Source organism: Panthera onca, chromosome E2 (assembly GCF_046562875.1).
Source record: "Panthera onca isolate mPanOnc1 chromosome E2, mPanOnc1 haplotype 2, whole genome shotgun sequence".
Lineage (NCBI taxonomy): Eukaryota > Metazoa > Chordata > Mammalia > Carnivora > Felidae > Panthera > Panthera onca.
In genome coordinates, this window is record NC_138353.1 from 57,787,398 (window position 1) to 57,814,275 (window position 26,878).

A 26,878-nucleotide genomic window follows, 5' to 3' on the forward strand; every position below is an offset into this window, starting at 1 on the left:
CGGAGAGTCAGAACTTGGGTAAAGGGTTTTAGGTCAGCAGGATGAGTGATGTTTTGGGAAGATCACTCAGAACAAGGCATGGCTGGGGATGGAGTGGGCCAGGGTGTATGCCCAGAGACTGATGGGAGGCTGTCTCCCTGGGAAGTGGGCCTCGGCAAGGGTAGGATAAGGGGACCCCGGGAGAACCGGGGTGTCAGGCCGTGACTGTCAGAGATCAGTCCAGCTCCCCGTGCCGGCCTCCAGCAGGTGGCCCTCCAGGTTGATGCCAAGGACTCAGGGGCTCCATGTCCCCGGGGGCTCTTGCCTGGGCTGGACTGGGTCACCGACAGCACTCTGTTGCCTGCAAGCCATTAGGGAGCGCTCTTGCCTCTGGAAACAGGGGACTCCTCCATGCAGCTTTCTGCCCTGTCCCAGGCCATGAGAGGGAATCGCTGCCTCAGAGGCCTTCCTTGAGGGAGGGAGCCAGGGACATGCCTTCTAGAATGTTCCCTCTGGCCACGAGAGCAGCAGAAGCTGGGCCTGCCTGCCTCTGGCCAGTTCCCACTGGCCCGCCTGCGGTCCAGATATCCTACCAGCCTCCCTGTGACCCCAGCCTTCCTGGCCACACCTGCCCCACCCAGATGTGTCTCCCGAGGCTCCTGGTGCATTAGCGGCAGACTCTGGCTTTCCAGTAAGGCTCTCCGAGACATCTCACGCCACCTGCCCATCCCACAAAATGTGGCCAATGCAAGTTACCCTCTCTGGGCCTTGGTTTCTTCATCTGTATAACGGAGCCTAACAGTTGCTCCCGTCCCCACCCCCACCCCCACCCCCCACCCCGACCCGGGCAGTCTAAGGTTTAATGGGCCGACACCTGCCAAGATTAGCAAGAGGCCTGGCCCCTGTAGGTGCTGTGGGTGCACAGCTGCCACCAGAGCCGATAGGCAGGCGAGCCTCGCACTTGACGGTCTTGCCGCACGAGCTTTCCACCCCGGCCCTTCGGAGACACCGTTTTCCCAGCTTGGCAAGAAACCCCCGCTTTATCTGAACCGGGAGGTTCTTCGGCCCCAGCAGCCCCAGGCCTTGATCCGGAGACTTTCTCTTTGCAGCAGGTGGAGTTGGGGTCCCTCGTCTCCCGGGCTTCCTGTGCGTCAGGCTGTGCTAGGCTGAGTCCTTGTGACCGCTCAGGCTGTGGGTGTGGGTCTCCGCACCCCCCTTTTACGGGTGAGGAAGCTGAGCAGGCTGGGCGGCCTCCGTCTGCCTCCCGTCCTCTGAGCCTCAGTTTCCCCCTCTGTACCGTAGGTTAGTCATACTCCCCCACCTGAAGGCGCAGCTCCCGGGAGTGGTTCTGTGCACGCTTCGCAGATCGTCCAGGTGGGGAGTCGTGACCCTCTGTCCCCTTACGTGCTTGTGGCCAGCTGTCACCTGGCTAGACTCGAAGCCGGGGACAGAGCCTGGCTTTCGTTTTTCTGAGTCCCGGATCACGTGTCCGCTTGGACTTCTCTTGTCCTCCAGGCTGGACGAGCCTGGTGCCTCGCCCCCTCCTTCCAGCCCCTGAGAGGTGGGAGCACCTGGGAGGGCTCAGGTGGGGAGGAGAGTCAGATCGAGACCCCCGGCCGAGCCGGCGACCCTCCCCACCCCCCCCCCCACCGCCCCGGTGCTGCAGCCGAGCGCCCCTAATTGCTGTCACAGATGCGGCAGCCACCAGCCTCTCCAGCACGAGCTGCTGTGTCGCGTGAGCTTAATTAGTCCCTGATTACTCATTTACTGGGTGCTGTGTGTATTCCACATCTAATAACTTTCCAATTACGCCCGGTCTGCGCTGCACATTTAATAACCCTTTAGTTGTCTGCTTATCGGGGCCTCTGCACTCAGCAGCCCAGTCTCCCCCTGACCCAGAGCCTTATCGTTCCCTTTACTGCAGTGTTTGGAGTCCTCTGCTTGCCGTTACGGGGCCGTTACAGGGAATTAAGGGGCGTCAAATTCCGTGTTTGGGCCTCTGGCGCACCAGCTCGCGGTGCAGAATAGGGAATCCCACCAGACAGAGCACAGCGTCTTTGTGGGTGGGAAGGGGGAAGGGCGCCCCCACGGCAGGGCTGGGCCGTGTCCCCTCACTTCCCTCCCGGGCAGGCCTGTGACCCCCGTGGCCCCCAACAGGCAGAGGTCTCCGGCCGGCTCAGCAGGCGCCCCTTAGGCCCACCCAGCCTCCCAGCCAAGGCTCACCTCCGGCCATCCCTGTTTGGGAGGGAGGTGACTCTCCTCCCGAGCTCGGCTTCCTGCCTTCGCCCGATTTTTCCTTGGGGCGAAGGGAAGGCCGTGTTCTTTTGCGCCATCGGGACCCTGGCGTCTCCTCCTCTCCTGCAGCCCCACACCCTGTCTCCTTCTCCCAGCCTCGCTCCCGTGACAGATCGGTCACAGCCCATCAGCAAACCCACTGCCGTTTTCCCGCGGCACAAACTGGCGTGCTGGAGACTGCGGTCCGGCCTTGCTGGGTGTCTGCTGTGGCCGTGAGTATGGGAACCGGGCCCTGCTAGTATTCAGTGGGGGGCAACTGTGTGCCAGGGGCTGGTGGGTCTAGGTGCTGGACTGAGGCCACAGCGCTGGCCTGATTCTCAGCTGTCGTTGTGACCAGCTGGGGGACCTGGGGCAGCTGTCTTGACCTCTCTGTGCCTCAGTTGCCTCCTCTACAAGGTGGGAGTTAAGGTAGGGCTGTTGGAAGGACTCAGTGGGCTATGGATGGATGTCAGGCGCTTGGTGGGCCCCTGGCGTATAGCAGCTGCTCAGTAAATCTAGGGTAGGCATCACTCGCCCATTTTCCAGAAGTGTCACCTGAGCTCAGGGCAGTCATGGTTGCCTGTCACCCTCCGGTGTCCTGCCCAGCCTCTGGGCTGCTGTGGGCCCTCAAGCTGGAACTTCCCCGGTTTTCAAACATACATGCGGTGCAGGCTGCAACACGGATGAGCCCGGGACGCATTGCTGAGCGAAGGGGCCACACGCCGGAGGGTGGCAGATGAATGGCAAACGTCAGAACAGGCAAATCTGCCGAGACAGAAAGGCGACCGTGGCCGCCAGGGCTGGGGAGGGACGACAGGGGACTGTCAGCGGGTCGGGCCGCCGTTTGGGGTGACGAGAATGTTCGGAGGTGGATTCTGGCGGTGGTTGTGCGACTCTGAGTGTGTTAGAAGCCACTGAGTTGTATGCTTTAAGTGGGTGAATCGTGTAGTTACGTGAATAGCTCAGTAAGACGGTTTTTAAATTTTTTTAATGTTTATTTATATTTGAGAGAGTGTGTGTGAGCAGGGGAGAGGCAGAGAGAGGAGGAGACAGAATCCGAAGCGGGCTCCAGGCTCCGAGCTGTCAGCACAGAGCCCAACGCGGGGCTTGAACCCACAGACCGTGAGATCATGACCTGAGCCAAAGCAGGACGTTCAACCGACTAAGCCACCCGGGCGCCCCACAATAAGATTATTTTTTAAAACAATCCCCCCCCCCCCCCCGACTGCTCCGAGATACTGCTGATTTCCAGGGCCCCCAGGCAGGGACCAGGGTATGCCCCAGGCCCCGTCCTAATAGTCCTTTAAATGGAGACAGGCCCTGGGGTTGGAACTCTTGGCTGTGTAGAGAGGGCACTGTGAACGTGTGGGTTCAGATGCTTTTGTTTAGTCGAGAATTGTCATCCGTTCGGCTTTGAAACCTGAGGAAAGGGGACTTCGCCTCCGCTCGATGGTCTGGCTGGAACCTTGGCCTCCACCTAACGTGAGCCAACACGAGATAATCCGTATTCGCAGGACCACACGCACCCGGCAGCCTTGTTTGTCCGTTAATACTGACTGGGCCCCGCCAGGAGTCGCGGGCAGCTGCTGCTGAGCACAGAGAAAGGGGGTGAAATCCTTTTACCTCCCGGAGGAGCTAGCCCAGAGGGGGGGGACTGGCCTCCGGGCCCCTCGTGCTTCTGGCACACCGTGGTGCCAAGGAACATTTCTGTCTGGGCCGGGCACCGTTCGAGAGCTTGACGTGTTGTATCAGTTAGTTATCCACAGCTGCCGCGTAACAAGTTTTAGCAGCTTTTAGCAACACATTTGTCGTAACACGACGCGGCCGGGTCCTGCGCTCGGGGGCCTCACGGGCTGCCAGTGGAGGCGACGGCCGGCCGCGTGCTCATCCGGAGACTCAACGGGCTCACTCAGGCTGTGGGCAGAATCCATTTTCCTGGGGGACCCTGGGCTGCTACGAGCTCCCACGTGCAAGTGTTTGCGTGAACGTGGGTGTGGGGTTCTCTTGGACACCTACCCGGGAGAGGAGCCGCTGGGTCAGGTGCTAACGCTCCGTGTGACCTCGGAAGGAGCTGCCGGCCCGGTCTCCAGAGCAGTGGCCCCATTTTACAATCCTACCAGCAGCATCTGAGGGTTCACACGGTGTTGTAACACGTCTTGGACTAGTTGCCAACGCTTAATAATCATGAGATCGCGGCTCTTAAAAGTGGATTCACAGCCTCCTCTCGAAGAATCGGACCTCGCAAGATGGAGCTCTGTCCCCTCCATGTGATGCCCGTGGCCCCGAGCCCGTTGCCATCCCCCTCCATTCTCAGCTACCCAGTACCTTGTTCACACGTCACTCTCCTGGTCCCTCAGGGATGAGTTCGAATGTCTCATCCCTCCCCTCCCCCCCCCCCCCTTTCAAAGCCTGCTCCCTTTGAAGGCTGTGTTCAAACTCTACCTGCTCCAGGAAGCCTGCCTGGATTTCCCCAGCCCCCGGGAGGGCTCCTAGGTCCCGCAGTGCTTGTCGTCCGCACCCCTCTTGCCCAGTCAGAGCCTCTTTTGCCGTCTGTCCGTCTCTGCTTAAAAGCCATGTCCCCCAGTTGGTGTGTAACAGCTGAATCTTCTCCCAACTGCTTGGGTTCACATCCTGATGCCTCCAGTTACAGGTAGGAGCCCAGGTCACTTTGTCTCTTCATGCCTCTGTGTCCTGGTTTGTGACAGGGCTCTTGGGAGGATTAAGCGTGACACATAGGTGCTCAGTAAGTGGGGTCCCCCTGCCCACAGCTCCCCATTCTGGGAGCCACCCCTACCCTCCAGGGGCAGCCCCGGGCTGCCTTCCCCCAGCGGGACCCTGGTCCCCAGGCTCCAGGAGGAGAAGCAGGAGGGGGACCTCTCCCCTCTCTCCCTTCCACCAGCCCGTGGGCAGGGGTCAGAGCCAGGGCCCCCCACCGCCCTCCCCCACTGCCCGCCAGCCCACCCGGGGGGGCTTTCAAGAACGCGGCCCGGTTTGGCCAGGTGCCACCCCGTGGAGGGTCCCCAGGCTGGCTGGACAAGCCATCCCTGTGACTAACGGTGGCCCCAGCGGCCTGCGCCTGGCAGAGTTCCCCCAGATGATGAGGACAGGACTGTAAGAGCAGCTAAAACCCGACAAGACGGGGTACGTTTGCGGCTCCGGGGTCCCTGCCATGCCGATGGGCCCCCGGCCCCTGAGCGAGCGAGCCAGTGAAGGAAGTGTGCCGGGCTGGGGTGCCGCCTCCTCCTGGCTCCGGCCTAAGCCGCCAGCACGCCCGTGGGATTTGCGGGGGCTGTGGTCTGGGCCATGTCACCATATGGATCCCATAAATTAAAGCATGCCCGGAAACAGACGGTAAACGTATCGCCTCTTGCAGGGAGGGCTGGCGGGGCCCCGGCTCGCCCCGGGGGATTCTGGGCCATCCTTCTCTCTTAGGGCACTTTGGCTTCGTGGCATTAATCCCTAACAGCTGGATCAACATGGAGCTGTTTTCCGACAGCCATACCGGCCCTGGGGCTCAGGGGCGGGAAGTGGGGAGTCGCCAGTGGCAGGGACCGGCCCCCAGGCACTCGGGGCAGGGCCTGGCTCCCCCAGGTTGGAGCTGTTGAAGTCCCGTGGGTCGGGTCGACCCCGCCTCCGAGTCTGGCGGCTCCGAGGCCTCAGGCTCCTTCGCGCCCCTCTCTGAGCCTCGGTTTCCCCAGATGTGGGAGAGGGTGAGGCAACCCCGCATAGTCAGGGTCAGAGAGACAGAAAGCGGGATGGTGGGTGTCGGAGGGTCTGGAGACTTAGAGCACAATAGGTATGAAGTGTCTGTTTGGGCGAGAAAGTTCTGGAAATGGGTTGAGGTGACTGTTGGCCCATGGTGAGCAGTACACTTAAAAACGGTCGAGATGGTAAATTTTATGTGAGATGCATTTTACCACAGGGAAGAAAAAGGACACCTGGGTGGCTCAGTGGTTAAGCGTCCGACTTCGGCTCAGGTCACCATCTCGCGGTCCGTGAGTTCGAGCCCCGCGTCGGGCTCTGGGCTGACGGCTCGGAGCCTGGAGCCTGTTTCAGATTCTGTGTCTCCCTCTCTCTCTGCCCCTCCCCTGCTCATGCTCTGTCTCTCTCTGTCTCAAAAATAAATTAAAAAAAATTTTTGAGACCGAAGACACAAGGGTGGGGGATGGGCTGACCACCCTGCAGAGCCGACTGAAGGTTAGCTAAGTTAATTGTTACGGTTATAATTAACTAGCACGTAGTTATTGCCGACTCCTGGCAGGAGCTGAGGGGGCTCAGGGAGCAACGGGGCCAGCGGGTGCGACCCCAGTACCCAGCGGCCAGCCCGGTGGCCTCGGGCAGGGTTCACCGGGCAATCTTCCCGCTGGTTTTGCTGGGGACCGACCGGCCCTGTGCCGCCCTGAGCCAGCCCAGCTGAGTCCTTGATGGCCAAGCCGGGCCATCGCGGGGGCGGGGGCAAGAGTGGCGTCCGGGGGCCCACCCACTGGGCACCTCTGGGCAAGTGTGCCCAAGACTCACCATGTCCCCTCCTGTCCTTCCAGGTCACCTCTGCATCTCTGGAGGCGTCGACAGCCGTCCACCCCCCAGCCAGGGAGCCTGAGCCCCGGCCAGGCGCCCCAGCAGAGAGCACGCCCAGAGGCCCCAGGACAGCCCAGGAGCCGGGGCCCGCCCGCTGTCAGCAGAGCGGCTTGGACGGGGCCGGAGCAGACCCCGCAGGCGCAGGTAGACGCGGGCTCTTTTCCGTCCCCGGGTGCCGGCGCGGCTCATGCCGTCCCCGGCAGGGAGGGCGGCTCCCAACGCGGAGCTCGGGCACAGACCTCCGCCCCGCGCGGTCTCCACATGGCTCCGGTCTCCCTTAACTCGCGTTGGGGTTTTCTCGTTCACGCTCCTCGCCTGGTGGTTTGATCAGAACCCCTTGCTTCCTGACTCTCTCATCCTGGATATTCACAGACGGCCCCTGTTTGTTGTGTTTATTATCCGTGATGCCACGGTACTCACCCGTTCGTCTTTAAACGACCCCGAATGGGGCGCCGGCACCCACCGCCCACCCGCCAAGACACGCCCTCCGCCTGGACGGGCCCCGCCCCCCGGGACCACCCGCGGGCGCGTCTCTAACCGCACACCGGTGTTTGCCCAAACCATGATGATCTCCGTTTCCTGGCGGTTTGGGCCGTCTCTCGGCCGGCTGCCCTCCCCAGACTCCGCGGGTCGCTCTGTGTGGTCGCCGCGCTGTGCTGCTCCGGCGTCCCGCGCGCGACCCCGTGTGCGCCCTCTCTCCGCCAGTGGTGCAGGGACGGCTTCTGGGCTTTTCCGTCGTGGATGCGCAGGCGCCGGGGCCTGGCACACATCTGTCTCCCGAGTTAGCCTCAGCTGGGCCAGGGGGAACCAGGGCGCGTGGCTGGGGGAGGACGCTGCCCACCGATCCCGTCGTGGCCATCTCGCTCCCGCCGCACCAGCCGCGGAGACCCCGCCTGCTCGCCCATCTCGGCCCTTTCCCTGACGACTGTCACCCTCCTTGGGTGATGGGCCTGTGAGTGTAGAGTCCGGAGGGCTGCGCTGCGGGGCCTGCGGGACCCGGGCCGGGGGCAGTGAGTGGATCCCAGGCAGGCCGTTTGGCCGGATGTGGGGGTGTGTGGGCGCCTGCGTTCTTACCTGGGGAGGGTCCTAAGAGCAGGTCCTGAGGCCGTATTTCTGTCCACAAGACCCCTCCGAGGGGGTGTCCCTGTATGTGTCCCGCCTGTCACTGCCCAGAGAGGACTGAATCCTGAGACCCGTGCCAGCCCCCAGTGTGAGCCCACGCTGAAGGCGCTTGTTAGCGGGCCAGGGCGGGAGGCGACGGGCTGGTGGATGTGCGGAGTGGGTGGTGGGGACATCCGCCCCCGGGACAACCCCAGTGCCCACCCCTTTCTCTCCGTGATGTGCTCTGGGCAAGGGGCACAGCCGGAAGACCAGGGGTTCACGGGCCATGCAGCCCTCTGAGGGATTCCCAGACCCTGGCAGAGGGGCAGGCGGGCGGTGGGCGGGGCACGCAGGTGGTGGGCGGGGTGCTACGGGGAGCCACGCCCCCTGGCGCCCGGGCACTCAGAGCCCTGGACCAGTGTCTTCTGCTCCGTGCCTGTTCTTCCTCATCTGAGAAATGGGAACGAAGGCTAATTGGGGGGGGGGGGGGGGGGGGCTGGCTTACAAGGGCAGGCGTGGGTATCCACTGGGACGGAAGAGCGTTCAGTGCAGGTCCGGCCCCGAGTGCTGGCACGCGTGGGCTGGTGTCCGCGCCCCGGTCACCTGCCGAGCCTCTTCCAGGCAGCGTGGAGCATCCTGGAGGCCGCTTCCCGGCCCTGCCCCCTCCACCCCAATCCCGCCTCGGTGCTGGGTAATATCCGGCAAAACGTGACCCTTGGGGACTCTCCCCTCCCCCCGCGGGCGCACACAGGGCCAGACCCGGGCCTTGGGCTGCCTGGGGCAGGGCAGGGGCCCAAGGCCCCCGTCTGCCAGCTGCTCCTGTCAGGCTGCCGCCCTGCCCGGAAGGGGGTGGGCAGCTTCACAGCCAGAGACCTGCCAGGAGCGCAGTCCTGGAGCAGGCCCCTCCCCGGGAGGCCGCGGAGGCTGCTCAGAAACGTGACAGTGACTAATGGTTTATTACGCACCTGCCACCTCTCATCGGGCGCGCAGGCACGGCCCCCGGGTCCAGCTGTGCACTGCCAGCTGGATGGCGGGCAGGCACCGGGGGTGAGCGCGTGCAGACACCTGGATACGGGAGCAGGGACGCACAGGAGCGGACCCAGACCCAGCAACTACCGCGCACACAAGGGGCCGCACGCAGGCACGTACATATAGATCCGTGCGCACAAGGTGCCGTACGCAGGCACGTACGTACAGATGCGTGCGCACCCACGGGCCCCGGGCCTCTCTTACACGAGCATGTAAACACGCGTCGCAGACACACACGTACAGACTACACATCCCTATGCACACACACACACACGCACACGCACACACACACCACTACCTCTCTCCAGAGCTCTGAACCCCTGTCCCCCCACCTGTCCCTGCCCCCTCATGGTGGCTTCCCCCCAGTGCTCCCTGGGGCAGGGGCCTTTCCCAGAACGTCTGGGCGGCTACGGGCAGGTCAAAGGCGTGCATCTATTGCCTTGAGGGGTCCGTTTCTGACCCTCGGCTCCCTGCAAACAGCCCGTAGGCAAGGACAGCAATGTGCGCCAGGAGAGGAGGCTGTCACCGCAGGAACCCTGGTGCCAGGTGACTGGGCTGAGTGCCCCCAGGGACACGGGGGGCCACCCTGCTTTGTTCTCTCCCAGAGGCGGATGCTGCATGCTTCCGAGTGACCCCCAGGATGTGGTCACTTGCTGACCGTCGGGAGTTTAGCTGTGGGGCTGCAAGGGAAGCGGGGACCTCAGGCCAGGATTCCTCAGGCAGGCAAGGAGTCTCCAGCCGGTGGGAGAAGGGCACAGCCGAAACCCGGCCATGAGGCAGCCTTCCTCGTAGGGTGACGAGCCCCCAGGCTCAGCTCTGCCCGAGATTGTTCAGCCTGTAGCCCGGGCTGTGCCGTCTGCGTGTGGTATAAACTCCAGCGAGAGGCTGCTCCCAGTTCAGCACGAACGGATGGGAACAGGCGTTCCGGAACAATTATCATTGTGCCGCCGCGGCCTCCTTGGGAGAGAAGCGGCACGATCCGCTGACGAGCGAGGGTGTGGCTTGGTGTCCGAGACCCAGGTCCAGGTTTCCGAGTCAGCGCTGCGCTTCCCAGCCGTGGAGGCTGTACCAGGTTCAGAGCCTTCCCAAAGCGTAGCCGCCCCAGCTGCGAGTAGTTCGTGGTAAAAATGAAGGCTTCCCGTAGCAGGATGTCGGTGGGATGGATATCAAGGAGCCGGCCAGGGTTGCCATGCAAGGCCGTGCGGGTTGCACACTGCACAACTCCAGGGTGTGCCATTCTCCTTGCGTCTCTGTGAATGTGCTCTCTGTGTGGTCATCCTGTGCAGCCCCATTATACAGCTAAGTGGTGGTCCCATATTTGTGCCGCGTGGACCCTCGATGTCCTTTCCGAGCTGTGGAACGGCTTCTAAAGTAGCTTCTAGTATCTTTATTAACAGAGACAATGGAAGTCACAGATCCCTCTCCTGGAGTTGCCACGGGGGCGCAGGAGACCAGGCCCCGATCGACTCTCCAGCGACAGCCGTGTTCCCAGGGCTCCTCTCTTCCTCACTTGCCACGTCGGGGGGCCGGGCCCCGTTGCGGGTGGTCTCTGGGTTCCTTCTGTCCCCAGAGCTGCGGCTGTCCTCCCACCCAAAAAGCCTCCACTCGCATTACTCCGGGCTTCGGGGACCCCGGTTCGTGGGGCAGGGGCGAGCAGGAACGGGGCTGCGGGGTGGGAGGGTCAGCGAGCGTATCTCACACCCCGCTGGCCCCCGGGTCGGCCCAGCAGGTGCCCGGCCTCTCCCTGTTCCCATGACCCACCATGGCGGTGGCGTATCTTGGAAGAGGTCTGTCTGACCTCGTTCCTGCTGCTGCCGTTCGGGACGGCCACCGACTTACGTCTCCAGACAGCACACACGTACCGCCTTGCAGCCTGGAGGCCAGGAGTCCAACGTGGGTCTCCCTGGCCTGAAAGCAAGGAGTGGGCAGGGCTGCGTTCCCTCTGGCGGCTCCAGGGGAGGATCCTCTTCCTGGCCCTTTCCGGCTTCTGGAAGCTGTGCGGATTCCCCAGCTCACGGCCCCTCCTCCACCTGCACAGCGGGCCACGCCGTGTCTCTGCTTCTCCAGGCACATCGCTGCCTCCTTCTTCCACCTGTGAGGGCCTCGTGTAACCACAGGATAATCCAGGGTGCTCTCTGTCCCCGGGTCTCCCTTACTTCCCCTTTGCCACGTGAGCGACCCTTGGGCAGATTCACGGGTTCCAGGAAATAGGACATAGACGTCTTTCGGGGCCATGATCCGGCCGATCACAAAGTCACTCGTAAAATCTTTGGGGCACACCCGCCTGTGGGCGCCATTACAGACGACCCTGAGCCCGTTGTGGTTCCCGGCTGGGGGATACCGGGTCCCGGTTTCCCTTTCGCCTGTGTCTCTGCCGCCTCTCGGCTTCTAGAATGCTCTGATGCCATGGCCAGTGGACGCGGGCAGGAGAACACATAGGAGGAAACACTGGATGCTCCCTCACCTTGGCCCTGAGGGGACCCACGTTTCTTCCCGTTGGCCTGAACCAGTTCCCACCACCTCCGGGTGCCAAGGGGGCCGGACGGTGGCAACAACCCGCTGCAGGAGGGGCCGGGCGCCGTTGAGGGCTCACTGGTCATGTGTGCCCCAGCCGCACGCTGCACCGGGCTCCGAGAGCTTGGGGCCGAGCCTTGCTGGTCCCCCGGACGCCCTCCCCGGGTCCCTGTGTGCTTTCGGGGCAGGGCTGGGCGTCCTCCTGTCCTTGCAGGGGCAGGGATGGGAAGCCTGGCCCCTTGGCTTCCAGCAAAAGACGCATCTTACCCTCGGGGGCTTCACCTGGAGTGGGCTCCTGCCTCCTCCTCCACTCCCTACTCCCGCCTTCTCCCTCATCCCCTTGGGTGCTGTGCCTGGGAGAGCACTGGCACACAAGTCCTTATCTCCTTTTCCGCTGCCAAGAAACCACCTGGGATGGCACATTTCCCGGGACCGTCCTGCTCAGCCTTGTCTGTGCAAACGGCAGAAAAATGCATGCTCACCTCTGCTCCCCTCTCTCTCTACCACCTCCCCCCCCCCCCCCGCCCCCTACCAGGGACACCGTGCAGCTTTGCTTTGCATGCAGGTGCTGGGGCTCACCCAGCTCTCCCGGGAAGGATGCCCTTCAGAAGTCAGGCCGAGGGCACGAAAGAAGGAAGCCAGTGGAGAATCAGGCGGGGTCCTAGGAGCTGAGCCCCTCAGGCCCGGGCTGAGTCCCCCCAGTAGGGAGAGCCGAGGGGAACATAGCACTGTGACTTGCCCGGAAGTCGAATGTACGTAGGTGCCCGCCGTGGGGCTGGTTAATTTTTGGGGTTCCTGCTCTCTAGGTACAAATCCCAGCCCGTGGTACCAGGCAGACGGCCTCCCCGTAACCCGGCTCTGTCCCTGCGAGTGCCCACAGGAACACCCGAGCTGGCCCCAGCCCCCCCTTCCCCCCCCCCCACCCCTGCAGAGGGCGCCTGGTGGCCACCTGAAGTCCTGGCCCCACAAAGGCCTTTGTCTCTTGGTCGGGCAAATGGGCTCCCGGCCTGGGGCCTCCAGGGCCAGCAAGGCAGGGCCTTCCACTTGGGGACTTGGCTCAGGCCCTCAGAAGTGCTTGGCAGGCCTTACTCGGGGCGGGTGCTGGTGCCGAGTGCTTTGACAGAGGACTCGGGGGACCGTGCCCCAGCTGCCAAGTGGCAGCCGCTCGGAGCGCCCAGGGGCCGGCTCGGCCGCTGCTTCTGCAGCCCTGCCCGCCCCTGCTTGCCGGCTGCGATGGCAAGGCCCCCGTCTGGCAGCCCGAGGGCCTCCCGAAGCCCTCACCTCTCTCCCTTCCCTTGTGGGGCCCCGGCCAAGCTGGGATCCGAAGTCTGTTTTCTCTGCGACAAGCCGCGTGTTTATTTTCTCGGGAATTCGGGTAACGCCGGGGAGCTCAGAGCCTGCAAGTCGGGGCAGGAGGTTGAGGAAGCCAGGCCGCCTTGAGGGGCCCTTTGCTGGTGGCTTCCTGTCTCCCCGGGAGCGTCTCTGAATCCTTCACGGGGACTCACCCCCGCGGGCCTGCAGACCCTTCTCTCTGTTGCTCGGCGGCTTACCCAGGGTGCTTGGGGACTGCAGCCACCAGTTTGCTACCGTATAGGTTCGTCTGGCTCAAAGAGCATCATTTCCAAGCCTCGCCGTGCCCCACACCGACTTGCACCCGTGCCCTGATTCGGAGCAGAAACCACGTGAAGCCTGGGCGTCTCTCCCAGCAGACCTTTGCTCGTGCCTTCACCGTTGCCTGTTTTGCACATCCGCACTGTCATTTACGTGTGTGCATTTGTTCACAGACATTTACTGAGCGCCCACCGCATGCCGAAGACCGTGTTGGGCAAAACGTGTGACGCCAGGTGGTGTTAGGTGCCGTGAGGAAAAGTAGGGCAGGGGGACCCAGGGAGGTGACAGCTGCGGCTTTAGGCAGGGTAGACACAGAAGGCCTTGTTGAGGCGGTGATGTCGGGCAGAGAGTTCCAGGCCACCGGGAGAGCAAGTGCAAAGGTCCTGGGGCAGCCTGCGCGCAGCACACTTGCCCTCTTCGTGGGCCCACGTGTTACTGTCTGTCGTCTTTCGCGCTCCTGAAACTGGCACAGTGCACGTAATAGGTGCTCCGTAGACATCTGTCAATACAAATGTCTAATATATGAGGTTTCAAGTCAGCTAGTGCCGGGGACCCGGACGGGGGAACGTAACGAGAAAACGTGATTCTTGTACGCATAGGGGGCATACATCTCCTCAGGCTTCCTGGACTGGGGGTTGATGTTCCAAGCAGGTTCTTACTCCGTTCCAGAACCTCTCTTCCCTCTCAGGGTGCTGCTCTAAACTATAAAATTCTATGGGGCGCCTGGGTGGCTTAGTCGATTAAGCATCCGACTTCAGCTCAGGTCATGATCTATCTCATGGCTCGTGGGTTCGAGCCCCGCATCTGGCTCTGTGCTGACAGCTCAGAGCCTGGAACGAGCTCTGTATTCTGTGTCTCCCTCTCTTCTTTGCCCCTGCCCCGCTCATGCACTCCCTCCCTCTCTCTCTCTGTCTCTCAAAAATAAATAGACATTAAAAGAAATTTTTTAAGTAAACTATAAAATTCTAGGGACCACTGGTGGCCTTTCCAGAGGTTTGACGTGTTGGGGCCAAGGACACTAGGTCACCTGCACATGACTGGTTCTTTCTCCCCCTTGAACTCGGATGACTGAGAAGCTGTGAGCACCTTGGATCAAACACACAGAAGAGTGTTTAATGAGCAGCTACTATGCGTCAGGTGCTGTGAGTCTAGGGAGTTATCTTCCTGGTCGTACAACTTCCCTGCAGCGACAGTGACACATGACCGTGAACTCAGGTTTGTTACCTTCCAGCCGGGAGGTCGGAGGCACGGGCAGGTTGCTTCCTTCGGGCGGCTGTAGTCCTTGCTTTGCCAGCTTCCGAGGTCCTTGGCTCATGGCTCCCTGGCCACATCACCGCAATCTCTTCTGTCCTCAGGTCGGCTCCCATGCACCTGTGCCCCCCTCTTACAAAGACCCTCGTGATTGCGTTGCCCGACCCCCCCCCCCCCCGCCCGGATCATCCAGGGTCATCTGTCTGTTTCAGGGCCATTAGCTTAATCACATCTGCAAAGTTCCTTTTGCCAAGTGACGTGACACATTGACAGGTTCCAGGGATTAGAACACGCCCGTCTTTGGGGGGCCATTATTTGACCTGCCACGCCAGCCGCTGTGGCTGGGCTGAGCTGGCCGTGTACGGCTGTGGGGCATGGGGCGCAACTCTCGACTGGAGAATGGGCAGGCTGGTGGGGACTGCGGCGGCCTGCGGGGATGTACTGGGCGCTGACTCTATGCCAGGCACCCCTGTGGGCGCTTTGCCAGGACTGGCCCCTCAGGCTTCGTGGCCACGCCCCAGGGGGACCCGAGACAGCCCGGCTCAGCCCCAGCAGGTGCACCAGGGGTCTCCCTGGGCCACTTTCTTCCTCTGGAACGTGAGGATGATGACAGGACCTTTCTCACGGGGCTGTTGCTGTGAAAGCGACCTGAGTTAGTAAGCTCTGCCTTTAGAATGGGGAATGGGGGCCCTCGGGGGTGCTCTCACCGGCCCGGCCGGGAAGCGTCCCGGAAGGGGCTGGACTCCCACCCATTCCAGGATGGTCTCGGTGCACTTTGATGTTTTCTCAGGTCGGGGCACAGCTAAGCCCTGGAAAGGCGGCCAAAGCCACAGCCCTGGGGCGGGTGGCTTCCTGCCCCGGCCCCCAGGCCGCCCCGGAATCCCCCTCAGAGTCCCCCCACCCCGCCCCAGGGACTCCTGCCTCTGCTCCTCCACGGCCCTTCCTCCCCACCAGGGCTGGACCCAACTCGGCTGCGGCATCGTCCCTGTGTCCCCTCCCCGTCCACGGGGCACCCGCCGAGGCCTGAGGTCCCGGGTCGAGGGCACCGGGCCTGCACCCCTTCCTTCGGCCTGGGCTGCACCGTCCTTGGCCCCTGTCTCCCTGCCACGTGCCCTTGGCGTTCCTGACCTCTGGGAACGCGGCCACACGAACGGCTCCTTGTGCCTGGAGCGTGCCGAGCACACCGCGGGGACTTGGCGCGTAGTAGGGGCTCAGAATAGATGCTGAACGATTGTACGATTGAGCAAGGGTGACCTTGGGGGGCACTGGGACCCCCGTGGGATCCGGGGTCTTGTCTGCTCCCCGGGACACGGCCATAAGTACCTTGGCGCGCCGGGTCCGCTCGGAGAAGCCCGGTGCCCGAGTCTGCAAAGGGAAAGCAGGAAGTGGCGACCACGCTCCCGCCACCCTCCTCCCTCCAGAGCTCTGTGTGCAGCCCGAGGGGGCGTGTGCCAGGGCGGGCCGGGGCCTGGGAGGGCCGAAGGAGGGCCCGCTGCCCACGTGCTCGTGTCGCGGCTCGCTGGGCAGCTCGAGCACGCGCGCTCTCTCCCCACGGACTTTTCCGGAGTCTGCTCCCGAAACCGAATTGCAGAGCTGAGAGCCTGGCCCTGCTCCTCCTGGCCCTGCGGCTCCGCAACACCCCCCCCCCCCCGTCCCTCCCCCAGGCCGAAGGTTGCTGCTCGAGGCCGCCTGGCCGGGCCGGGGTGGGGAGGGTCAGGGGCTGGGACAGGCAGTTCTCATGGACCAGAAGAGCCCCAGGTGGAAAGTGCTGCTCCCGGGTGAGTCCCCCGGGGTCGGCCCCGTGCATGAGCAGGGCCCAGGGGACTGATGTAATGTCCCCAGGGGCCAGAGCGATGACCCCAGTCAGGGCCCAGGGGCCCAAGGGCAAGCGCTGGAATCCTGAGGGGGTGTAGCAGGGCACCGAGGCGTGGCAGCAGGTACCCTAGCCGCCCGGGGCCTCCCCCTGTGTGTGCTCGATGCCCCTGCCCCGGGCACCCCCTCTTCCCCATGCCAGCTCTGGGCACCTGAGAGGAAGCACAGAGGAAGGTCCCCGAACCCTCCCCTCCCTTCCTTCAGAGGAGGGAGCACCCCGATGCCCGGGACGGGGCCAGGTCTAGAACCTAGGCCACCTCCTGCTTCCGGAAGGAAGTGGGAAGAAAAGGGGGAGGGGTCGGGATGCGAGCCAGGCGGATCCAGAAGGCCGAGGGCACATGCGTGGTTGGGGCTCAGTCTCCAGGAGATCCCGGGAGGGACAGGCGTGCATGGCACAGGTGATGCCAAAGCCCTGGAGCTCCCGTTCCCGTACCCGGTGGGGTGTGAGGGCTTCTCGTCACCTCCCCTCCCCTCTCATCACGGCCAGCCTTGGGGGCAGCACGGACGTCTTGCGGGACCCCCAGCTGGCAGGTGGGAGGAGGCACAGACTCCGGGCCTGACCCCGCGCGCCCTGGCCTGGATTCGGTCTGATCCAGGAGGAACGCACGGACGGGCACACTCCCCTGCTCGTCTGTAGATCGGCCGGCCGGCTGTGCGGTAGTGATCTCCCCGACCCTGATGGTATTCAAGCAGAGCCCCCCCAAACCGGTTGGAGAGTCGAGGAAGGGCAGCGATCAGATGGGACGCTCTCAGATTCCAGGTCCCTTCTCCTCCGTGCACCTTGTCTGCGCGACGGGAAGGGCCATAGCAGGTGGCGTTTAGCGAGCACCTACTGTATGCCAAGGCTGTCTGCCCACGTGGCAGGCGCCAGTTCACAGAAGCCTCACAGCGCACGGTGAGGTAGGCGCTGTTCTCCCTCCCTCCCGGCACAGCTCAGCCCCGCCTCTTCCAGGAAGCCTTCCACGACTGCTCCGTCCCCGGACCCTGCCTTTTTCTGTCGTGGGAAGGGACCTTACTTGGCTTCTGCTGGGTCTAAACCGGGGCACTGTGAGAGCAGAGGCGGTGGTGTTACTTCTTGCGTGGGATGTAAGGGGGGAAACCAGGGCTGTCCCGGGCAAACCAGGACATATGGCTGCTCAGCTTGTAACATAATCACTGGCTGTTTGGGTGTCGCTTTTTCTGGTTCTTTCTCGCTGTTATTTCAAACAAAAGACAGAAACGGGAAGGGGAAGGAGGGAGAGGAACGAGCGAAAGGCACAGGCCCTTGGGTCTGCTCCTCTCTGAAGGAGTCTCAGTTTCCTCATCTGCAAAGCGGGGGTGCTGGCCGCAGCTGCTGAGAGGGTCGCGGGGAGGAGCGAGTGAGGCAAAGCGCGTAGCCAACGTTCGGTGACAGTGTCGTCGTCGCTGGCAAGTGTCCCGTCTCTACCTGCGTCCCTCCGGCACCGACCCGGTGCCGGGGAGGGTCTGTCGTGTGTTTCTTGCCGGCCGCCTAGAAGAGGCTCTGCAAACACAGGTGCTCAGCAAACCTTTCTAGGACGGGTGGGTGGATAGTTGAGGATGAGCAGGTGGCGGGACGTGTGACTGATGGAGAACGGCTGGGTCTCCTCTCCTCCCCCGCCGCCTGGGGTGGTGTGACCGTGGTCCTGCCCCCGTGGTCACCCACCGCCAAGCAGGGCCAGGCTCCTCCACGCCTCCTCCTTTAGGCCCTGGCCGCCCACAGGCCTCCCTCCCCGCCTCCAGGCACCATCAGGATGGGCCAGTCGAGTGGGTTTCCAGGCCTCGTCACCCCAGTCGTGTGCGACCGTGTGTGTGTATGATTCGGAGTTTGTGGGCGTGTGCGTGCCCGGCAGGCCCAGCGGGCGCGGTGGCCCCTGTGGCTTCTGGCCGAGGGAACGAGTGAGACGGCGGCTGTGGCGACCAGCCAGGCCTGCCGTCCCGGAGGGTGTGAGGACGAGGTCACGACACACGTCTGACCTGCTGGCTTGGGGGCGGGCTGTGCAGGAGAAGGCCCAGGAGGCCAGCTTCTGGGACCCCAGTCCCCTCCCGCCGGGCGGCCCTCTGCCACCAAGCCGGAGGCCAGGACAGACTCACAGAGTCCCTCCACCCCTTCGCCTCGGTGACGGTGGCACCACGGTTTCCCTTACGGGGGCCGAGAGACCGTCCCAGGCACCCCTCGCTCCCCAGACGTGGTATGAAAAGTGGAGCTCCGGACCCAGCCGGCCCGGGTTCGAATCCCGGCACTGCCACTTAGAGCTGTGTGCCCTGAACGAGCGGCCTGCCCTCTCTGGGCCACTGCCTGGTGTAAAGCCCACGGGTGGGGGCTGCAAGGGGGGGAGGGTCAGGGTGTGAGGCCCTCGGGACCACCCAGCTCGGCCACGTGGACGGTCAGCACCCTGATTGTCACTGTCCCCTCGTCTTTGCCGTTGTCTGGAAGCATCTGAGCCGTGTCACCTCCCGCTCCACCCACAGCCCACCTCCTCCAGGTGGGGAGAAGCGCAGGAATCTCAACACCCCGACTGGGCCAGGGAGGACCCCCTGGGACCCTCACTGGGCCTGGGGTGGGGGACAGCCCACAAGGTGAGACCCAGCTCCCTTCTCTGGAACGGAGTAAGTGCTCAGAAACGGCTGGAAGACATCCTGGGGGCAGCCCCTGGCCTCTGGTCCTCTCTCCCCCTCACCCAGTGAGGTACAGGAAGCATTTATTAAGCACCAGCTGCACAGGGAAGGAGCATTTATTAAGCACCAGCTGCATGCCAGCTTTCAAGCGATTTGCCCTGTTTGCAGATCAGGAAATAGTCTCAGTGATCTGGGAGGTTGGCCCCGGGCAGATACAGGGCCCAGGACCAGCCCAGCAATTCTGGAGCAGGAATGTCCACCAGGAGCCAACCTCCACACTCGGGGGCGGCCTCTCTCCCACCTCCTTGGGCCCGAGCAACCGCCCCCTGAGCCCTCGGGGACCCCAAGCGCTGCTCCAGCCCCTCCCCAGCGTCAGAGCCAGCAAACCCTCTGCAGCTTTTCTCCCTGCACACCCCCCACCCCCCAAGCATGGCCTCAGGAACCAGACCACACGGGCAGAGGTGCGCGCCCTGCCCGAGGCTCAGTTCCCCGGGATCTGCGTCTTCCCAGGGCCCGGGAAGGCCACCTGGGGCATGGTTCCCGGTGCGGAGTGAACACTGGTAACCTCAGGCCATCTGGAGCCTGCTGCCGTGGCCCTGCCCTGCGGCCGCCACCCCAGGGGCTGGTCTGGGATGAGCTCGGTGACTGGGCGGGCTGGGCTGGCCGCCTCGAGCCTCCCTAATGGCAGGTTTGGGCACAGACAGAGCCTGTGGCCTGGTGGCGTGGGACGGCGCTTCGCTCCCCCCACTGCCCCCCTCCCCGCCCGCCCGCCCGCCGTGTGGTCCCGGCGGGGACACGTGAGCACAGCCTGGCTCTGTTCGCAGAGCTGTGGGAGGCGGGCTGTCACCGCGGGAGCCAGGAGCTGGAGGTGAGCCCAGAAGTGGAGGACGGCAGCGGATGTCTGCGCCTTCGCCCCTCAGCACCAGGCCCTGCCAAGCCACAGGTGCCCCCCCAGCGCAAGCTGTGAGTGGGAGTCCACTGGGTGCAGGGCTGGGGCTGCGCAGGGGGGGGGCTCCGCGAAGGGGCACGCAGGGCAGCAGAGAGGGGGTCTTCCGGTGGGGCCAGCTGTCCCGCCCTGTCCTGGGGGAGGAGTTCGTATCCAAGGCGACCTGCAGGTTGGTCCGGAAACCTCCCTGCGCGGCCACCATCCCGGGGGCGTGGGTCCCGCCGGGTTTCCGGGCTGCTCCCACCACGGGGCAGGTCGTGCACTGCACAACCGCAGGGGGCCATGTGCCGTGGCCCAGGGCGTCCTTCCCGCCTTCTCCACCAACCACATTTTGATTTTCGGTTCTGAAATCCTGGCCACTTTTGACTGTAAGCCCGGAATGTCGGTGGGATGGCGCGGGTGAACGACTGCGGGTGACGGGCACGCGTTTTGGGCCGCACAGGGCGTGAGGGCTCGGGGCGCTGCAGGAAGCCGTGACCATCCCTCCGAGCACGCCGGGCATCCGATCCTCCTCCGGGATCCGTGTGTCGGGCTCCGTGGGTACCGTGCCTCCCTGCTCCCCGCCCCGTGCCCTCCGTTGCCCTCCAGTCCTCACTCTAGGACTCACCGATGGCCTGCGGGCCGAACAGAGCCTGGGGAGGGAGACGCCAGACGAACCCTCTCCCGGCTGTGTGACCCTGGGCCAACTGCCTAACCTCTCTGTGCTTTCGTTTTCTCACCTGAAAAGTAGAGGAGATCGACTACCTCATGGGGGTGTGGGCAGATGAAGTGAGATAGTGACGGAAGGCCCTTGGAGCAGGGACAGCGGGCAGAGGGGGCCGAGTGCTCTTCACTCCGCGTGTCCTGGGCAGAACTCCCAGCCCCGTTCTCGCCTCTGACCCTTGGAGGTCAGAGGGCGCGCAGGGCGGGGGGCAGCAGCAGGCTTGGCCTGGGGTAGGCCCCGGATTCGTAAACACGTGCAGGGTCGTAGGGGGAGGCCTCCGTCTCTTGCTCCCTGGGAGCTGGGGGGAGAGGCGCCCCACCCCCGCCGTGGTGCAGAGTTTGCTAGAAGGTCTCTGCTGATGTGCATGAAAGCACAGCGGCTGCGGTGGCCGCTCAGTCTTATCTCGGGTCTTCCGCAGACGGCCTGTCCCCAGGAAAGGGGTTTATCGGCCTGGGTGTCTGCATCCCAGCGGGCTCGGGGACACATGTGATCAAGCGGATTTCCCTGGGAACGGCAACCCATCCCCACCCCCCCACCCCCGGTGCCAGCGGTCAAGGCTAGGAGGGCCGGGCCAGGGGCTGGAAAGGGAGGGAAGGGAGGGAAGGCAGGGGAGCGCGTCCACCTGACCCTGACATGGCCCCTTCCCCCATGGTGGGACCTGAGCCGCTCAGGAAGGGCCCGGCTTCCAGACCCCCTTCTCAGAGCCCGTGACGTTCCCTGGCCGGGGGCACTCGGTGCCCGACACGCGGCTGCCCGTCCCCTCAGGCCGTCTTTGGGCTGGCCTCCCAGGAGCAGCCAGTGTGGGAGGGTTGAAGCCAGAGGCCCATTTCCGGGCAATGAGCCGTGGGAAGGCCACCTGGCCTCCCTGACTCCCCCACTAGGGGCCAGGGAGACGCCTGCTCTCTTTGCTGGGACAGCAGCTCTGTGCTTGGAGCGTTTACTGCACAGGAAGGCCCATGCTTTGCACGGATTCACTCTCTGACTTCTCCCCATGACTCCAGGGAGGTATGCACAGTTATTGACCCATCTGAGAGACCACGAGACTGAGGCCTGGGAGAATCGTTGCGCCCCGTGGCCTCGTACACGCCCCGGGTCTCTGGGCAGGCCTAGCAGGCAACTTGGGAATGAAAGTGGCCGCCTGTCCCAGTGGCCAGCCTGGTCCCCAGCTATCCAGATGTGTCAGTGCCGTTCCACTGCCTCCTTCCCTCAGGGAGAGGTTTTACTAATCCGGTGGTGCAAACCGCCAGAGAGAGGACTTCAGAGTTAAAATATCCAGGCTGGGAACCCAGCTCTGGCACGTACTGGCTGGTCAAGCCTGGGCAAGGCACCCGGCCCTCCTGGCCACGCAGGGGGCCGTGCACCCTTTCCTCGCTCCAGAGGACGCCCCCACCTCGTCCCTGCTGTGGCCGCTCCCTGGGAGCCTTGGGCCCCCCTTCCCTCCCCTGAGGTCTGTAGATGAAACCACGCTGTCTGGGGGCTTTCTGTCTACCTCTTCTTCTTTGTTCAGTGTTACTTGTTTTTGAGAGACAGAGAGACAGAGAGTGAGCGGGGAAGGGGCAGAGAGAGAGGGAGACGCAGAACCCGAAGCAGGCTCCGGGCTCTGAGCTGTCAGCACAGAGCCTGACGCGGGGCTCGAACCCACGAACCGCGAGATCATGACCTGAGCCGAGGTGGGACGCCCAACCGACTGGGCCACCCAGGCGCCCCTCCCGTCCACCTCTTCTAAAGTGTCCGTTCTTCCCCGTCACCCGCCTGTCCTGGGCACAAGCCACCACCCTTAGTGCGCTTAGCAGATTTTCCCGCTCACTGTTGGCTGTCCCCACTGGCAGCACAGCTCCAAGAGAGCAAGCATCTGTGTCTGCTTCTGCCCCCAGCACCCAGGGCAGCGCTCAGCGCACAGTAGGCCCTCAAGAAATACTTGCCGAACGAAGGGATGGGTGTACCGGCAACACAGGAAACGGAGAGAAGGTTCCCACCTTCCCTCTTCTCGACTGTCGCCCCCACCTTGCTCCTGAAGAGATCCGCTAGGTGCTCCCAGCACATAGTAGGTGCATCCAGGTATCGGTTTCCTTCCCCTTCCCCCAGGTGAGCCACTGCTCAGTCTCCCAGGCCTCTGGTCCTCGCCAGAGCAGAACCAGCTGCCCATTCCTGCAGGCATTTCCTACCGGCCCCTCCCGGCAGGTGCCGGCTCAGGTTTTGAGGCCTGGAACCCACTCCCTGGTGGGCTGGCAGACCCCTGGCAGGCCATGAGGGAGCCTGGGCATGTGCTCCCTCTACAGCCTGACCCCGGGGCCTGGCCAGAGCCCCATGGCCACGGCCCAGGAGGTGAGGGAAGCAAGTGGCTGTGGGCACTTCTGCTCCCGCTCCCTGGAGACGAGAGCGGGGGGGGGGCGGGGGTCAAGGTCACAAGCAAGATAGAAGTGGGGGCGAGGTGAGGCGAGGGAGGCCCCTCCCCGCCCAGGTGCCCCCACCTCCCAGCTTCTCCCCTCTGCCCGCCCCGCCCCCCATCTCCGTGGCCCTCCATCGTGATCCAGTTAATGTGCCACACGGTAACGATTTGAAATCCTGACATAAACACACTCAACAAATTGGCTCCTGCAGCCGGGAAGCGCCGTCCCCAGGTGGGGAAGACTCCCTCTCCCCGTTCTTTGCATTTTATGGGGGGACCTGTGGGTTTCCGAGTGGGTCTGAGAACCCTCTGGTTTTCTGGTAACATCTTTGCAATGCATAGGAATGCAACCTTTTGGTATCGAGATGAAATTTGCCTGACGTCAAACTAACCGTTTTAAATATTTTTAAAATTATTTATTTTTGAGAGAGAGAGAGAGAGAGAGAGAGAGAGAACAAGGGAGGAACAGAGAGAGAGAGGGAGACACAGAATCCGCAGCGGGCTCCAGGCTCCGAGCCGTTAACGCAGAGCCCGACGCGGGGCTCGAACCCACGAACCGCGAGATCGTGACCTGAGCCGAAGCCGGAGGCTCCACCCACCGAGCCCCCCAGGAGCCCCTACAACTAACCATTTCACAGTACACGGTTCAGTGGCACTTAGTACGCTCAGTGTTGTGCGACCGCCGCGTCTATCCAGTTCGAAACCATTTTCCCCGCCCCGAAAGGAAGCCCCCTTACCCATCAGCTGGCGTTCTCCTCTCCCCTCCCCCAGCCCCGGAGCCGCTAACCCGCTTTCTGCCTCCGCGGGTCTGTGTTTTCCGGACGTTTCGAATGAGCGGCATCTACAAGACGTGATCTTCTGTGACTGGCCTCCTTCGCCAAGCACGTTTTTAAGGCTCATCCACGTGCAGCGGGAACAGTCGTTCACGCCTTTTCCTGACTGACTAATATTCCGGCGTGCGCGTCGATCGCGTGTGACGTGTTCGTTCTGCCGCTAGCGAGCATGTGGGCCGTTTGCACCTCTTGGCTGCTGTGAATAATGCTGGTGCAAATAGACGCGTACAAGTTTGACTTCCAGCACCTGGTTTCAGTGCTGTGGGCGATCCGCCGAGGAGTAGAATCTACTAGTCCGTGCGATTAACTTCATTTGAATTAATAAACGCGTACAGAGCTCTTACCAGGTGCCAATGTAACATTCGCGACGTCCCTAGGAGGCGGGCACCGCCAGCCCCATTTTACAGATGAGGAAGTTGAGGCTTGGCAGTCGGACAGTCAGGACTTGAACAAGGCAGCCGCACCACGGCGGGTCTCACTAATGCGGAACCGGGGCCAGCAGCTTTGGGACGGTGACTCACTTCTCAGGGCCTCAGGGCCCAGCACACAGGCCGGGCCCAGGAGGACTCACTTGTGCCAACCGGCCTTCAGGCGCCTGTTGGGTAAGCCTGGGGCCAGTGTTCCTGTTTGTAGAGAGAAATGTCTGCACAGAGCACGCGGCCGATGGGCCCCTCTTCTTGTCCGGGGCACCCCGCTCGCCTGGGGGCCGGGCCTCGTGCAGGGCTAGCTGGGGGGGGGTGGGGGGGCGCCCTAGGAGGCCTCCCCGAGGCCCAATAATAGACTCCGGCGGCGTGGGCTCCCAGCCGACTCCACTCTCCAGGGCGCCTGCTCTCCACCGGTGCCTCCCCTCTGGGCAGGCGGGCGGGAGGGCAGGTTGTCCACTGCACATCAATCACACGGCCCCGGCCTGGCTGGGCGCCGCCCTCAGAATGTGGTTATCTCCCAGCCACACGCCGCCGCGGGGCCCGGGGAGCACAGGCGGCTCCAATGGCTTATCTCCCCGTCTGGTGCTCCCTCCCCGGTCACTGAGTCCAGCCTTATCTCGGCATCCCGGGCCCTTCCTTTACCCAAGAGCCCTGGCCAGGGCGGGACGGGGGCCCGGCGTGGGCACACAGAGCTCGCTGCCCGAGTGCACGTCCTCTCACCCTCGCGCGGGCGCACGCACACGCACCCTGCCGGGCGTCTCTCTCGGACACACACACACACACACACTCCTGTCTCAGGCTAGCCTGGGTGACTGCGGGTTTCCCCAGAAGCTGCCCACACTTGCTCATTCGTGCTCCGTGGGTGTCCGTCTGCTTGGGGAGGGGAGCAGAAGCCAGGAGGAGACAGCAGCAGGGGCTCGAGGGTGGGGCTGGGACACGAAGGGTCTGCCACAGGGGCGCCTGGGTGGCTCAGTCCGTTAGACGTCTGACTTCAGTGCAGGTCACGATCTCGCAGTTCGTGGGTTCGAGCCCCGCGTCGGGCTCTGTGCCGACATCTCAGAGCCTGGAGCCTGCTTCAGATTCTGTCCCTGTGTCTCTCTGACCGTCCTCTGTTCGCGCTTTGTCTCTCTCTCTCTCTCTCTCTCTCTCTCTCTCTCTCTCTCTCTCTCTCAAACGTTAAAAAGAATTTTTTTTTAATTTTTTAAGAAAAGAAGCGTCTGCCATTAAAGAGATACCCCCCCACCCCCGCCAAGAGCAGAAAGGCATCCCGCTGGAGATGGGAGGGCCCTGTGTGCCTCTTGCCTGCAGAGCCGGGGGGCAGAGGGGACTGTGGGTGTCTAGGCCACAGGACAGTCCTTGGCTCAGAGGCTGTTCTCACCGGTCCGTGGCCGTTCCCGGCCACCCCCAACTTTGGCTCAGATTCCGATTGCTTTTCCCCTCGGAATCCAGTTAATACCGACGATCCCTTTGGATCCGGGAGCCTTCCTTTTCCAAAGCAGCTTCCCAGGGCCGCCCTCCCCAGGACTCACCGCCGATCGAGAGCCGGTCTGTATTGCTTCCCTCCATGGGCAGGGACAGGCTCAGAGCGGTAGGGATGTGCTGGTGAGGACCACCCAGCCCAGGCCCCCTGATCCAGAGACCCCCTCTGAGAGGAGAGGAATATGCCTCACGCTGGCTGAGCCCCGCCCCCCCGCCCCCCCATGCCCCGTGAGGATGTGGTCGTGCGGCAGGCTGGCCTTCATCCGGCAAGGGTCGGGCTCCGCGTGGAGAACCTCTCACTGGCCCTGTAATGTGGCTGAGACGCAGGGGCGCTGGCTTCCCTCCCAGCTCTGCTGTTCACTTGCTGTGTGACCTCAGACCAGTCTCTTGACCTCTCTGAACTCTCGTTCCCACACCTATGAAACGGGATCGCCAAAAGCACCCATCCCGCAGCCTCACCCGAGAGATCGCGTGAGCTCCTGCTGGTTGTTCAGCGATGGGCCTGCACAGAAGAGACACTGAGCAAGGAGTCTCAAATACTAACATGAGAAAAGATTTCGGGTACCTGTCCCTCATCCCCGGAGACCTCCCTTTTTCTTCTCGTTCAAGCTGGGACCTGTGCAGCCAGAGGCTCAGCCCCCAGAAGGGCCGAGAGCTCACAGCCAGGCGTGTGGGTAGAACGTTCTGGATGCCTGGCAGGCTTCATCTTCCGGGACTTGATGAGCTCTGGTTAATGAAGCCCAGGGGCCTCCTGAGGAGACGCAAGGTGGAGGGGTGGGGCCCAGGAGGGACGCACATCAGGCCCTACCCGAGTTTTATTTTTCTGCGTCTGGAGGGATCTTTGGCAGGTGACCAGGTGACCGGGCCAGGGCGGGAGACCCGCCTCCGCTGGGCCAGGTCAGCGAGCTGGGCACCTGCCCCCGCCCTGCCTGGCACAGCCAGATGTCTCCAGAAGCACTCCCTGTTACGCCAAGCCCTGGCGGCCTCTGCCAGATGGGAGACAAGCCCCTTCTCGGCCGGGAGACCCTTTGCCCCAGCAGAGCAGGGCAACTTGGGCAGGTGTTTGGGGCGGGGTCTGCTGGGGGGTGTCCGGGCAGGAGGCCCGTGTCTCACAGCATGGCCCCCACCGTCGGAGTCTGCCGTCGCGACGCCCGGACGGGGACTCCCAGGTGCACGGAGTCAGGGCCCGGTGGGAGACGCTCGCCCCCTGCCCCCACCCCTGGCGATCAGCCCCTTCTTAGGGTCCCTGGGGAGCGAGGCAGGCGGCAAAGCCGAGAG

The 26,878-nt window shown here is 63.4% G+C and overlaps 1 protein-coding gene across 5 annotated transcripts in view; it reads left to right on the forward strand.

Moving 5' to 3' along the window:
- The window catches only part of GSE1 (Gse1 coiled-coil protein), a 388,172-nt gene that overhangs the window by 135,710 nt on the left and 225,584 nt on the right, over positions 1 to 26,878 (forward strand). For all 5 annotated transcript variants that reach the window (XM_078439123.2, XM_078439122.2, XM_078439120.2 and 2 more), the window contains exon 2: positions 6,795 to 6,975. In XM_078439123.2, coding sequence (XP_078295249.2) covers positions 6,795 to 6,975 — 181 coding nt within the window. The remainder of the gene's footprint in view (positions 1 to 6,794; positions 6,976 to 26,878) is intronic.